The 15,072-nt window shown below is 38.1% G+C and overlaps 1 protein-coding gene and 1 long non-coding RNA gene across 2 annotated transcripts in view; one reads left to right on the plus strand and one right to left on the minus strand.

Moving 5' to 3' along the window:
* RNF103 (ring finger protein 103) overlaps positions 1 to 15,072 on the plus strand; it is a 20,268-nt gene continuing 5,196 nt past the window's right edge. The window contains exons 1-3 of the mRNA XM_011957770.1: positions 1 to 743; positions 2,924 to 3,063; positions 11,147 to 11,262. Of these exons, the coding sequence (XP_011813160.1) occupies positions 518 to 743; positions 2,924 to 3,063; positions 11,147 to 11,262 (482 nt within the window). The 5' untranslated portion in view covers positions 1 to 517. The remainder of the gene's footprint in view (positions 744 to 2,923; positions 3,064 to 11,146; positions 11,263 to 15,072) is intronic.
* Positions 4,629 to 15,072, minus strand: part of LOC105523035 — a 15,030-nt gene continuing 4,586 nt past the window's right edge. Inside the window, exon 2 of the long non-coding RNA XR_001003519.1 lies at positions 4,629 to 6,225. This is a non-coding gene — a long non-coding RNA (uncharacterized LOC105523035). The remainder of the gene's footprint in view (positions 6,226 to 15,072) is intronic.

A 15,072-nucleotide genomic window follows, 5' to 3' on the forward strand; every position in this document is an offset into this window, starting at 1 on the left:
ACCCGCGGCCGCGAGAGTCCGGCCCCCACGGCCCCTCGGGCCCGGGCCTGCAGCCCGGATCCCCGCCTCCTGGGCGAATCTGAGTTATTTTTTGGTCCCTCCCCCTCCCCCTTGAGATCGCGGCACCGGAGGGCCGACCCCGCCACCTGGGTCAGTGTCCCTCGCAGAGGGAAGCGTCCCTCGTTTTGTTTTTCCCCGCGAGCTCTCCCCGCGCCCCTCGCCTTTCGGTGCTTAATGGATGGCGGTTTTGAGTTTTTCTCATTTATTTTTGTCGCCTCTTGACTGGGAGGCCCGGCGCGAGGCTCTGCGCCTCTGCGTCCCTCGTCGCCACCTCACACCTGCGCAGATCCCGTCACCTGCCTCCCCGCCGTGGATGGCCGGCCAGTGACGGCGCCGGGTGGCCAGCGCGTGGACACGGGGCCCTCGCCCAAGCTGCCACCGAGCCGCGGCCTACGCCCTCGACCCTTCTCTCTCCCGTATTCCGAGCTCTCTGGAAAGAGAGGAGACGCCAGGGAAGATGTGGCTGAAGCTTTTTTTCTTGCTCCTTTATTTCCTGGTCCTGTTCGTCCTGGCCAGGTTTTTTGAGGCCATTGTATGGTATGAAACTGGCATCTTTGCCACCCAGCTGGTGGATCCGGTGGCGCTGAGCTTCAAGAAGCTGAAGACCATTTTGGAGTGCCGAGGGTTGGGCTACTCAGGGCTGCCTGAGAAGAAGGATGTCCGGGAGCTGGTGGAAAAGTCAGGCAAGTATCGAGCTTCCCCTAGGGTCCCCTCCACCTGGGAGAGGGGACGACCTGTACCTCCTGGTACCTGGCTGTTCCCCCAGAGTGAGGCCTTCCCTGGAAGGGTTAAAGCTGCCCAGGTTTCTTCGTCCAAGCTTTCTACAATCAAGTATGCGGATCCCAGCTTTGAGGAGGAGGCTGAAATTACTTGGAGGGGTGTTGGTGTATCCTTTTAAGGTTATCGTAAAATGACAGTTTAAAGTGTGGCTGCTTAGCATTGTTTGCTAAGTTGAGTGATTTTCTCAAAATTCAGAAATATGAACTAGTTACAAACTGGAGAGCATTATTTGTCAGTTGAAGTTCATAAAAACGTAAGAAAAACTCCAAAACGTTGTCTATCAATAGTAGTATTTGTCACGATAGTAATAATAAGGTACCCAGAGTGGGGACACATCTTTGGAATACTTACTATCAGAGGCACTTGGGCCTAGGATTTGAATGTTAAATCATGAGTTTGAATATAGACAGTGTACACCGACTTTAAGTCTGAGAAGGCGAGTAAGTCTGAGTAAGACAAGCATTTTGTATAAATGCTTGCCATGTTCGAGTTTATATTATATTTCTGTTAGGATTATTTTAATTTGCATCTTGGATGCAAAAAAAAGTTTTTTTTTGTCTTCTGTGTCACAGGCACCCTTGCATTGTTTAATGGGTTGAGAAATATAAGTGAAATAGTGCTGAGAGAATATTCAATGTCTTAAATAATGTGTTTTTAGTAATTGTGGGTTTTGGTAGGATTGGGTGAGAAATATGATTACTTTTTTTCACTGCTGGACAAAGTATATCTTTGTTTGGATATACTTCCTGAAAGTGGAATGTAATTTGAGAAAGGCTTTCTGCCTTGCTGTAGGGAGCAGCTGAAACTGATGGTTATCTTTTTTTGTTGTTTCAAGTATTTCTGTCAGCTGTCTTTTACAAGACAAATCTTTTCCTTTAGTACGCTATAGACATGTAGCATGATAGACAAGAATATGAACTCGCTAGCAGTTTAACACTTGGATATTTGTAGGTTGTGGGTTATAAAACTCATATCTCACTGTTAGGATAGAGGAGAGGAACCCACTCTGCAAAAGTGATAAATATTTCTTCAGAGAAAATATAAAATCGTGTATTATTCTTGCCCCTTGTTTGCTGACTGGTTTATGGTGATTCTTATTTCTACCATAGGGGGAAGAAGTGGAGTAATTAGGGTAAAAGATCTCTACTAAATAAACTCTCTTGGTTTAGAGATGAGAAGTGTCTTAATTACTAAAGCCATCATTTTTTTATGGAAAATAATTTGATCACACTTTTTTTTTCTTTTGACAGTTATTTATTATTGCCTTCTTTTGGGACTAAAAATACTTGGCACATTGAATGTATTAGGAGTCCACATTTAACTTTAAGACACACAGCCCAGTATGACACAAATCACACATTTTATGGCAGAAAAGTCATGGTATAGCTGTTTAAAAATTTAAGTGTTTATTGTGAGTGGTTTTGCTGCTATCATGGTGCAGTGCTTGGTTTCTCACTGTTTAATATTTAAGGCAAAAGTTAAAATAATTTGACTTTAGTGTTTTCCTTTCCTTTTTGTTTAATGATACAAGCTCTAAATTTATACTGTAAATTTGTATATGAATGTGAAGTTTGTTCTAACGGGTAAAGTTCTAACCTCCAAGTCTTACAAACCCTGTTGCTCTTTTAAGCAGGGCTGATGGCAAATTCTGTGAACCCAATTCTACATCTTTTAAGTAAGAAGCATATGAGCCATACTGTTTAAAAATGTATATGAAGCCTGTATGTGTCATACGTAAAACTACATAATTAATAAAGTGGTGCTTTTTTGGAGTGGTACAAATTTGGTAATTTCCTAATAATTATGTGATAACCCCACTAAAATATAAGCCCTATTCTATAAGAGATAGATTTTTGTCTATTTTGTTCACTTTTGCCTGACACGTAGGAAGTTCTTACTATATACTTACTGAATGTATGACACCTAAGTGAGTATATCCAGGTTCCACTAGTAGCTCTTGTCTATAGAATACAATGAAAGTACAATATCATGTGATTCTTAACAGTGTAAAAAATGGAATTACTGAAATTGGGAATCTAGGATTCTTACAACCTTATTGGTGTTACTCTTTTCCTTTCTTTAGGTGACTTGATGGAGGGTGAGCTCTATTCTGCTCTCAAGGAAGAAGAAGCATCCGAATCGGTTTCTAGTACCAATTTCAGTGGTGAAATGCACTTCTATGAGCTTGTGGAAGACACAAAAGATGGCATCTGGCTGGTTCAGGTATGAAAAGCAGTGATAATTTGATATTTTGAGAACCCTAAAAAAATTATTTTTACTAAAATAGTATGTAGCAGCCAGTGACACTTCCGTGTACTTGTGTCTTGTTTCTCACACATAACTCAGTTCTCTTAGGGAGGTTCTAGTATCTTCTTAAAAAGGTTTTGGAGACTGAGGAAAATAAAAATTGACTAGTGGGAAAGAGAAAGTTGGGGGATGGGGGTCAACTTTTTGTTTAGAATCCCCAGAAGCAAATCTATTTTAATTATTGGACCTTTGTTGAATTGAGAAATACACATATATATCCCTTTTATTTAGTGATTTGCACTGCTTCTCTCAGTTTTTGTTATCTCCAGTTTTTAATTCAGTGGCCTGAATAATTTTTATATGTAAGTAAGAACCCTAAAGTAAAAGTAAAGGAATCATTTATTAGGGAAATAGCCAACTTTGTGACTATAGAGAAGCTGTTGTGGAAAATGGTGGGGGTGCTCATTACATAACTCATGATGATGAGATTATAATTTTTTTTTTTTTTTGAGATTATAATTTTTTAACCCTCGTTTTTATGATAGCAAAACTGTGAGACTTAATTAGCATATTAGAATTTTAGAGCTATGAAGGACCTTAAAAATATTTTATACTTTCCAAGATGTAATTTATGGCGAGTGGGCACGCATTATCGTTTACATATTTTAATTTAAATTAGAAAAATTATATTAACATGTAAATTTCATACATTTTGCTTAGGAAGGACTAAAGTTATTTACATTTTAAAACTGTACATTCACTTAAAGTGACATATCAAGTAAATTAACAGCATGAATGTGGCTAAAATTATTAATGTAGTCTGTGAATGGCTGAAGCTTGGAAATTGTATCAGACTAACCTTTTCTGAGACTCTGAGAGGTGAAGTAGCTTGCCCAAGGTCATGGAAGTAGTTGGTAATATTGAACCAGGGTGAAACCCAGATCTTCTGATTTCTTGTCCAGTACTCTTGTCATTTCACCCTGGAGTAGGCAAAGTTTGATTCAGGGCATGAAAATTAAAATAGTTTCTTCATGTTTCTTTCTGAGAGTAAAGACTGCAAATATGGTAGGAAAAGCTTTGAGTTCAGAGACCTTAGTTGCAGGTCTGGTACTGTCACTGACTAGCAGTATGATTGTGAATAGGTATATTTTTCTGTTGTACATGACCTCAAATAAATACATATACATCTAAAAGGGATAAAATATTACAGTAGTCCTGTATGCTAAAGGGTTGAGGTTTGGGAATTCTTCCAGAGATGACATTGTTTATCCATGGCCTTTCTTTATTGTAACCTTCCTATTGCATTTGTCCTTTTACCTTCCAGATAATCTAATTCAGTAATTTTAAGTTCAGCAATGGGAGAGAATGCGAGGGTATAGGTGTAGTCCATACATTATCTGTTTAAATTTTAATTTATTTCTGTGTTAATGAAGTTGAAAAATAAGCTGTAGCTTTTTTAAAGCTTTAATTTATAAGTATATTGTTATTCCATTCTTTTCTCTGGTACTTATTTCTAATAGTCTGATTGAGAAAGACACTGGTTTTGATAATTTTAGATTTTATTACTGAGGATGAGTTGAATAGCCAGTCCCACTGCCCTGCGTTCAGTGTCTAAATGTTTGTCATCCACATTGACTGATCCCATGGAAATAAATGGTGAGGATGTTGCACACCCTTGAAACTTGGAAGGGCCATGTCAAAAATCTTGAGTTCTTTTGCTATATAGGCTGCTGCCTATAGACAACAAATACATTCTGGTTCAATAGTTAGCAGTATATTCTTGGCTTATAAATGATCTACTGTTTTTGATGTCCTGTTAAAGATATTCATGAATTAAGCTCCTGTAATAAATATGTGACAGAATTCATCAAAAGTTTATTTAGCAGTTGTGGGTGTGTCAGGCCCTGTTCTGGGCCCTAAAGATATACCAGAAACACATACCAAGCTAAGTCCTTGCTCTGTCAGGTAGCTCACATTCTAGTTGGGAGAGGCAGACACCAAATAAATAATTAATATAACATCAGTTAGTGGAAAGTACTAAGAATAAAAATAAGCAGATTAAGGAGAGGAGAGTGGCAAGGAATTCTCTGGTAAGGTGGCAAATGAAGTAAAGAACAAATAATGATAGTAAATGGTAGCATTGTAAATTCTAGTTGCTAAATTTTTTTTTTCTGAAAATATTTTTAAACCTCATAGGTATTAATAGCTGAAAAACAACTCTTAAAAAATAGAATGTATTTCTATGGTTTTCTGTATAGGGAAATGATGCAGTAGGACACCTACTTAATTTTTCCAATGATGCTCAAGGTTTGCACTGACCACCACTGTCTGGCTTGTGTTCCTTGAGGCCAGTGGCTTACATCTGTCAAATGGCTGGCCTGGTCTGAAAGAACAATCTCTGTCAGGACAACTGAGAAGAATGAGATTGAAACCTTGTCCGTGGCACTATGAACTAGCCAGCTAAGTCAATCAGCACAGCCACCTGGTTTAAGCCCTTAAAAGAGAGTTGTATTTTTTTTTAAACTATGCTTAAAATTGAAAATATCTACTAGAAACAGAAGAGAAATGTCTCCATTGCTTGCCATTCTTTCAGCTCAGATCATATATATTAATCTATTGTAAAGGATAACTTTCAAGAATTCAGTTTTTAACAATTTGAATTGTTGTTATTTTCTGTTTACGGTAGTCCCTCCTTATCTGAGGGGGATATGTTCCAAGACCCCCAGTGGATGCCTGAAACCATGGATAGTACCAAATCCTATATAATCTATGTTTTCTCCTATACATACATACCTGTGATAAAGTTTAATGTGTAAGTTAGGCACAGTAACAACAACAACTAATGATAAAAACAGAACAATTATAACAATATACTGAAATAACATTTATGTAAATGTGGTATCTCTCTCTCCGAATATCTAATTGTATGTAGCATTTTCGGACTGCAGTTGACTGCAGAAAGTGAAATTGAGGATAATGGGAGACCACTGTGTTTTAGAAGAAGCTGACTAATTTGTTCTCTGTCATTTGTTTTAAGTCTGTGAGGAGTGTTTTCATAGATGAAGATGCACAGATGCCAGCCAGTTCAATCCTCTTCACATTTTCAAGCTTTTCCAGGTCCATTTTACAATATAGTCTCTGTAACGTGAACAGAATTAATTTTAGTTTTCAAGGTAGCAACATACGTATGACATCTTTACCAATGACATACTGTGATATACATGAAGAACCAAGTGCTCTTTTTTCTAAGTTATTTCTAACATTGTTTTTCTCCTTTGTTCCTAACCCAAGCTCATATCTTTCATTAGCTATTCATTTAACAGTTTTGTGGATTCTTTGGCCCCAGTCTTCATAGCATTACAAATAGAAGATGGTTACTTTTCTTTCAAAAGACCCTTAGTCAGAGAGGCAGATGGCACATTAGATAGGCTTCTGAGGTGGAGAAGTTAGCATAATTTATGGGTTTTATGGATTTATCCTCCTCTTAACATTTCTATTTCTCTGTTTTGACTTTTGTCATAGTTCAAAGAAGGACATATTTGTTGCCTACTGGCTGTGTTACATCATACAGAATTTAAAGTCACTGGAATTGTAGCAGTGAGAAGCATCGTATGATTTAAAATAAAGCTTTGGGTCAATATTTACTGAAGTATTACATCAATATATTTCCTGTTTGGCTTACAAGAGTTAATAGCTGATTTTAAACTTGTTTATCTTTGCTCCTAGACAATAGTTTTGTTCAAGGAGATTCTAAATTATGTATTTCTTTCTTGACGCTACTATGGAGGTGAAACACATAGCAAGCCACTTTATCTTATATTTTGTAGTGGTAAAAAAAATTTATAAATTCTTAAAGTAAGAATACAAAAAATTAAAAGACCACTGTTTTGTTTTTGTCAATCACTTGTCCTTACTCTTAATGATTTTATATAGTTTGCATGTATATACTAGGTTGCCTTATGATTTTGAAAGTAGAGACTCCCTATTATAATGAAATACTGAGAATGCAGAAAATATCATAGCACAATGCTCTTATTGTTCCAGGGAGTTATGTTACTTAACTAAACCTGGATGTTATTATATGGAGATTAACAATATTAAAAGGGGTATGCCACATGGTTTGATCAGTGATAAACCTCACCTCTAAATAATGGGCATTTTAAAATGCACTGAATTAGACATCTTTATGTCTGACTGAGGTCAAGAACATTAATATGCAGTTGCTTAGCAGAGTACTATTTATGCCACTGTTTGTCCAGAAAACATCTTGGTACAGGTTGCTGGAGAAGGGACTTTGATTATAACAGAACTCAGAAGCTTAAGAGTCTTTCCTTTAGAGACTCTGTGTAATCAGAACTGGAAGAATGAGTTATTAAACTGTAAGAAGCTGAAATTGTTCGGTTTGGCATAAATAGTTATTGAGCACCCATATGAGCTGGGCACTATATTAGCTGCAGGGACCACAGTGGTGAGCAAGTGTGGGGATGCCAGAGGCAGATATCCTGGGAAAGGGAATGGAAAGATTGCTTCACTTCTAGCCTGTGTTGCCAGGCTGCTGGAACTCAAGCTGTACTTCTAGTCTTTGAAAATGTTCCCCACATACAGTGTTCCTTCCTGAGCTGCTGAGGAAAATGTCTCTCCTTTTAATGAGACCAGCCATATGAATGCTACTCAGAATCATCATGCATACTTCTAGGATATGAGCTATAAATTGGGGATTCTTACTGGTATAACATAGTATGTGTGTTTGTGTGTGTGTGTGTGTGTGTGTGTATATGTATAAAATACATAATATATAAGGCATATATATATATATATTAGGCTGAGAATATTTTTTGTGCTCTGTGACTCAGCTAGATTAGTTATTTTGTGAAAATATTAGCATTTTTATAGTGGTTGGTTAATTTAAACTCCACCAGATTTAATTTATGCTAAACCTTCAGTTGAATTATATAACTGTATAGGACATTGGACAAATTTTTAATTGCATAAATATAGCTGTAAAGTAATATAAAATGCTTTCATGCAATGCCTACAAGATTTTTCATTTTTGTGTAGCTCAGTCAGGGATCCTTAAACTCTTCAAAAACAAATGCTAGAACAGGTTGCTGAATAAATAAGGCCCTGGCATTGAACATTGTCTTGTACCTGCCCCAGGTACAAGTATGTTCCCAACTCTTTTCACAGGAAAAGAGTATGTTCCCAACTCTTTTCACTCACTTCTGCTATCTCTGCTGGAACCAGGCCGTACCTGGGAAGAACCCCTCTCATTCCTCCTTCTTTTCCTAACTTTGGAGCTCTTATCACATGTCTCAAAGATACCTGTGCAGTATACAGGGTCTTCACTGAAAGCTGCCTCCAGACTTAGGAACTAAATATTTACACTGGCGAGGCAACTTCTAAACTCCTTGGAGCAGTGTCATTCTGCACACAGACCTGAACTGTTTGAGTTATTTGCAACCTTGATCAAGAAATGGGATAATGCCTGAAAAGTGAGTTATTTTTGAAAGGGCAAGGAGTAAAGAGTATGGTAGTATGCTTGCACACATACTTCTTAATCTTCCTAAGGAATCTGAAAAATAAATTAAACGTGTCTTTGATTAGTTGACCAAAAGAACTAGCAGATTGACTCTTGAGTGGTAGCAATAAAAATAAAAAAAAAAAAAAGAAAAGAGGCAGCAGCAGTCTGCTTTGTTTGATCTTCCTGATTTTCTAGGTACAACCTTTTTTTCTTTCTTTTTTTTTTTTTTTTTTTTTTTTTGAGATGGAGTCTTGCTCTGTTACCCAGGCTGGAGTACAGTGGCACAGTCTCGGCTCACTGCAACCTCTGCTTCCCGGGTTCAAGGGATTCTCCTGCCTCAACCTCCCAAGTAGCTGGGATTACAGGTGTGTGCCACCACGCCTGGCTAATTTTTGTTTTTTTAATAGAGGTGGGGTTTTGCCATGTTGGCCAGGCTGGTCTTGAACTCCTGACCTCAAATGATCCACCCACCTCGGCCTCCAAAAGTGCTGGGATTAAAGGCGTGAGCCACCGCGTCCGGCCTCCTAGGTAAAACTTATAAAGTACTTTGGGGCCAGAGAAAAATGTAAAAGCTAGGGACTTACTGGGTAGGGTAACTGGTATAAGCATCCTTCAAAAGAGCTTTCACCTATTAAGTCCATGTCCCCCAGATTGCCTTCTTCCTGGTTACTTCAACTGTCTGAGTATTTGAATAAATTGTATCTGCCTCAATAAGACCACTTATTTTCATTAAAAAGTACTATCAAAACCATGGTTGGGTGCAGAGGTTCATGCCTAGAATTCCAACACTTGGGAGGCCAAGGCAGGAGGATCACTTGAGACCAGGTATTTGAGGCTGCAATGAGCCATGATTGAGCGACTGCACTTCAGCCTGGGGAACAGAGTGACACCCTGTCCCTTAAAAAAAAAAAAGTAATATCAAAACCATTTGCTTAATGCCCTAAATTGTGTATATGTATTCATTAAGCTTCAGACTTATGTGATAAGGTGTTATGTATGCATGTGTGTCTTGGTAAGTATGAGGATGGTAGTGGAATGTCACGGGTTATTTGGCACTTCAAGTCACTTGTCATCACCATGTGCTGTCTCTTCTGCTGCCCTCTTGACATTTGTTAGACGTTCTAGCAGAGAGACCACAGATGAGGTGGCTGCACCACCTCTTGTATCTCCCAAGGAGTTGACTGTCAGGACTCATTTTACTCACCTACCTGCAACTTCACTTCCTGGAGGCTTTGTGAGTGTGAAAATGGTCCTTCCTCCCAGAAAGATTAGAGGTCCCCAGAGTATTATGTTATAATTTTGAATTGTATAGTATCAGTAATATAACATTTATGAAAATAAACTTGGCCTATATACCCTGGACTTAAACAGATGGTTTCATGATGACTTTAGACATTTTTGGCTTTCCTTTAACTTCCCATTTAGTTATTTTTTATGGTCTTGTTTTTAATGTTTTTTGGTTTTTACTGGTATCTGCATTGAAATTCTGCCTTCATTAAAGGCAGGAAGATTAGGAGATAAAGAGAAAGGTATTAATGATTAGAAAGGCTGACATTTATAAGAGAAGTCTTAACATCTTTTGAAGGTCTTGCTCTGTCACCCAGGCTGGATTGCAGTGGCATGATCTCTACTCACTGCAACCTCCACCTTGCAGGTTCAAGTGATTCTCATGCCTCAGCCTTCTGAGCAGCTGGGACTACAGGTGCCTGCCACCAAGCCTGGCTAATTTTTGTATTTCTAGTAGAGACGGGGTTTTGCCATGTTGGCCAGGCTGGTCTTGAACTCCTGGACTCAAGTGATGCACCTGCCTCGGCTTCCCAACATGGGATTACAGGTGTGAGCCACCACACCTGGCCTCCTTTTCTTTTCTTAAGATTCTTTTTCTTTTCCTAATCCTAATTGTGTTTGAAAGCTCTTGCAAATTTGAAGTACAAGTTCAATAATGTAAAAATCATTATGGTAATTATTTTTGTATGTTAGAGCCATTCATGATTGTTAAGCAAAAAGCCATAGAAGTAGTAGTATTTATTGGTTTAGTAAAAACATCCTTTAATAGAAAACATGTGTTTGACTCTTGGCTCCATAATTATACTTTTTAAACAGTGAAATTTGAACTTGTTGAACCTACATGTGATAATTTTTAGTAAGCTTTATTTGGATTATTGTTTAAAATTTTCTTTTCAGAGCAAAGAGATATTATTCCAAGGGCCATTTTCTTTCTGTGTAACTTAATTAGAGAGAAGAGGCCACGTGGTGGAGAACATGGCTAGCTTTTTAATACAGTTTTGACTCCCTAACTCTCTTTGTAACTGCCACAGAGTGTGGGAGAGTTTAATTTACTTTTCAGTGTTTTAAGTCTTTTTTCCTATTGGATAGTTGCTCCTTCTATAACAATTGTAATGATAATGTGATGATACAGTAAACAATAACTGGGAACAGAATATCTTTTTTTAAGTGAAATTATATTGTTGATATAAATGGTTGGTTTATCTCCATTTTAGGTAATTCAAGTTCCTTTTTCTCTTTTTTTGGGAATAGGTCATAGCAAATGACAGAAGTCCCTTGGTGGGCAAAATTCACTGGGAGAAAATGGTTAAAAAGGTGTCAAGATTTGGAATACGTACAGGCACATTTAACTGTTCCAGTGATCCCAGGTAAGTTGATTAGGCAATTCTTAGAATTTGAGTCCTGACCAGCATCTTTCTTGTTTGGAAAGGACAATGATACTAGAAGCCTGCTTGAACTGAAAGTTTATTATAATGTGTAGCACACTCTTAGTTACACAGGTGCTTGATTAATAGTTTTTGATAAACTGGCAGTTAATTACTTTTACTCTAAGATCTGTCTCTGTCTTCTCTATCTCCCTCTCTCTCCCTGTCCCTTTCTCTGGCTCTTCTGTGTTTTCTCATGGCTTTAGGTGATATCTCTGTGCTGATCTACATCTTCTTCTATCATTCTGACCTCTAGTTTGCATTTCTTTGCTTGTTTCCATTGGCTCTGCAAGTATCCCTAGATATTTTCTTTTCCCTGAAACCTAGTATCTGAAATCAGATTCATTCTCTTTTTCTTTAATCATCCATGTATCCTTCTACCTTTCTTTTTTTCTGTCCTTCGCTGGTTTTCCCCCCATTTTCTTAAATAAGAATCCTCAGAGGTGTTTTTGTTTATGTTTTGTTTTTTTGTCATCATTTCCAGTATTCAGTCTGTCACATTATTTCTTGTTTTATTATTCCATTATTTCTTCTTTGAAATGCCTTTTTTTTCCATTTCTCATGCTAACAAGTTATAACTTAGACTCATTCATTCATTTAATTTTCCATTTGGTGAATATTTAATGAAAGATTAGCATGTACAGCATGTTTTTGTTTTGTGTGGACGAGGAGGCATATATATATATGTCAAAAACCCCACAATATTAGCTAGTTTCTAACGTAGGTAGATATGCCTGACTTACATCCTTTATATGTGTTAGCCGTAATGGGCAACCCATTGGTTGTAGAAAACTGTCCTAAACCATGACTATACCTCCTTTCCTTAGCCTTACATTTACTTCTCTTCTGCTTGGAACTCCTGTTTTGCCTGCTAGTAATATAAGGTGAGATCGATGGTAGAGTTCCCCTAAGAGTTGGGAATAGGAGGGAAGTTCCTGCATCTCTTAACTCACATTTAGTCTCCTCATCTACCTGCAAAGCTCTCATGCTCATCTTCACCACAGAGTCTTTTTTTCTTTTCTTTTTTTGAGACAGGATTTGGCTCTGTGACTCAGGCTGGAGTGCAGTGGTGTGATCATAGCTCACTGCAACCTCCAACTGATGGATGGGCTCAAGTGATCTTCCCACCTTAGCATCCCAAGTAGCTGGGACTATATGCATGCATCACCACACCTGGCTAATTTTTATTTTTTTTTTTTAGAGATGGGGTCTTGCTGTGTTGCCAGGCTGGTAACCACAGAATCTTAATCACATCCCATTGACTTTTTGTTGAAATGTTCAAGATAGCTTAAGTCTTCTTTGAAAAGGAAATCATTCTGATCTCCATCCATCATTTACCAAAGACTTAGGATTTGATCTGATTCCATCATTTCCAAATAGAGTCTAAGTGAAAGGTCTTTGTCTCCCTCACTGATTTTTACAATACTAGAACAAATGATAATGCTGATATTTAGATTTTTAAATTTATGTCAAAAGTCAGTATTCATATCACTATCTTCTTTTAAAATACTTAATGTATTTTTAAAAACTCAATAGAACTAAATAATATATTTCAAACATTATAGTTTATAAATATATTAGAAAACATCAAATAAAAACACATTTTAAACTATATAAAGTTGAATACATTAATTAAAGTCTAATGTTATTAGATAATAAAGAATTCAAAAACACAAAGTAAAAATAATCTGTTAAATATGAAAAACTGAAAGAATGATTAGGTGGGGGCAGACAGATCATAATCTTATAAATCAAAGTGCATCAGAAGTGTCATAATTCAGTCTAGTGGATTTTAGTGCAAATTTGTTTAGCTCTTCTTTTAAAAAGCTCTGATTCTGTATTAGCTGAGAAATGGTGAAGAGATACATATAACCTAGCTCCAGATGGTTTCCTCTAAATCCTTCATCTTCAAATAATCCTAGCTCTTATTTACAATTGAAGCAATGTTTTTTTTGAGTAACTTTTTGCTTTTTTGTTGATTATAGCTATAGTTTTTGTTATTTAAAAAAAGTACTTCGACTCAACTTCATCAGAAAATGATTTTGTTGCACAGTGACTTGTACCAGTTCCAATAATGTGTCCATGACTCCTCATTTGGAAAGTCCTCCAACTGGAATAAGAACTGTTCTTGCCATAGAAGCTATGCTTAGTCAGGGTCATTTTTTTCTTCTTTTGATGACTATGGAGATATAGAAGAACAAAATTTACAGATACAGAAAAGAATGTTCAGAATTTCAATGCAGGGTATAAGTGGGCAGAGAATAGTGTTATTCAGGAAGTGTTTTAATCACATATTTTGAGTAATTGAGTCATCATCTTGATTTTGGAGTTTTAAAAATACCAAAAGTCTGTGCTGCATTCTTTGACTGTAGTCCCTTCTCTGGGGTGGCCTCTGGGCAGCTGACTTCAATATGCTGGTCCCACTGTAGAGCTATACTTTCCTTACCTGTTTAGCTCTTGCCTTAGTCTGTTTTGTGTTGCTCTATAAGAATATCTGAGGCTGAGTGGTGGCTCACGCCTGTAATCCCAGCACTTTGGGAGACCAAGGCGGGTGGATCACCGGAGGTGAGGAGTTCAAGACCAGCCTGGCCAACATGGCGAAACCCCGTCTCTACTAAAAATACAAAAATTAGCCGGGCTTGGTAGTGGGTGCCTGTAGTCCCAGCTACTCGGAAGGCTGAGGCAAGAGAATTGCTTGAACTCAGGAGGTGCAGGTTGCAGGGAGCTGAGATTGCACCACTGCACTCCAAGCCTGGGTGACAAGAGCGAGACTCTCAAGAAAAAAAAAAAAAAAAAAACCTGAGGCTGAGTAATTTATAAAGAAAATAGATTTATTTAGCTCACTGTTCTGCAGGCTGTATAAGAAGCATGGTGCCAGCATCTGCTCAGCTTCTAATGAGGCTTCTGTGCTGCCAGAACATGGTAGAGAAGGTCAAAGGGGAAGTGACCACATGTGAAGGGCATGTGGCTTTATGTCAACCCACTGCAATTCAGTCTTGCCAGAGCTAGCACTCACTAACTTGAGAGCAGCACTAAGTATTCATGAGGGATCCGCCTCCATGACCCAGACACCTCCCACTAGGCTCCACCTCTCAACACTGCCACACTGGGAAGAAAATGTCAACATGAGGTTTGGTGGGGACAGACAAACCGTAACCAAACCAGAGCAGCTCTCTTAAGAACATTCAGGACTACCACTTCAGAGCAGCTTCTGACTCTGTCTAGTTGTAGCAACTTTAATTTCTTTCCCCATATACCCAAAACGAGTGGCCTTACCTGGCTCTATCTCTTCTCATTCCCTAACCAACAGATCAATTTCAGAGAGCTTTTCCTATGAGGTTCATACTCTGTAATTTTTTTGAGAAAATAGGAGGTGGTAATGATGTGTGTGGGTAGGGTTGGGGAGATGGGGGTTGGTAAAGAGAAGATAGAGGACATGGGAATTGCAGGAGGTGAGTGGTAAACAGGAAGCCTTATGGCAAAAGAGCTAGGCTCGGTGACTTACACCTGTAATCCCAGCACTTTGGGAGGCCAGGGCAGTGTCAGGGATGGTGGCCTGTGGAAAAAATGGGGAAGGAGAAGAGAAGGGATTGCAGAGAGAGCCAGGAAAGCCAAGGAGGCCAATGACCTTGTCTGAAAAAACAGCATACATAAACAGCAATGTTAAGGTTTCTCTTTCTTTTTTTCTTTTTCTTTCTTTCTTTCTTTCTTTCTTTCTTTCTTTCTTTCTTTCTTTCTTTCTTTCTTTCTTTC

The sequence above is a fragment of the Colobus angolensis genome, unplaced genomic scaffold, assembly GCF_000951035.1.
Source record: "Colobus angolensis palliatus isolate OR3802 unplaced genomic scaffold, Cang.pa_1.0 Scaffold45, whole genome shotgun sequence".
Taxonomy (NCBI): domain Eukaryota; kingdom Metazoa; phylum Chordata; class Mammalia; order Primates; family Cercopithecidae; genus Colobus; species Colobus angolensis.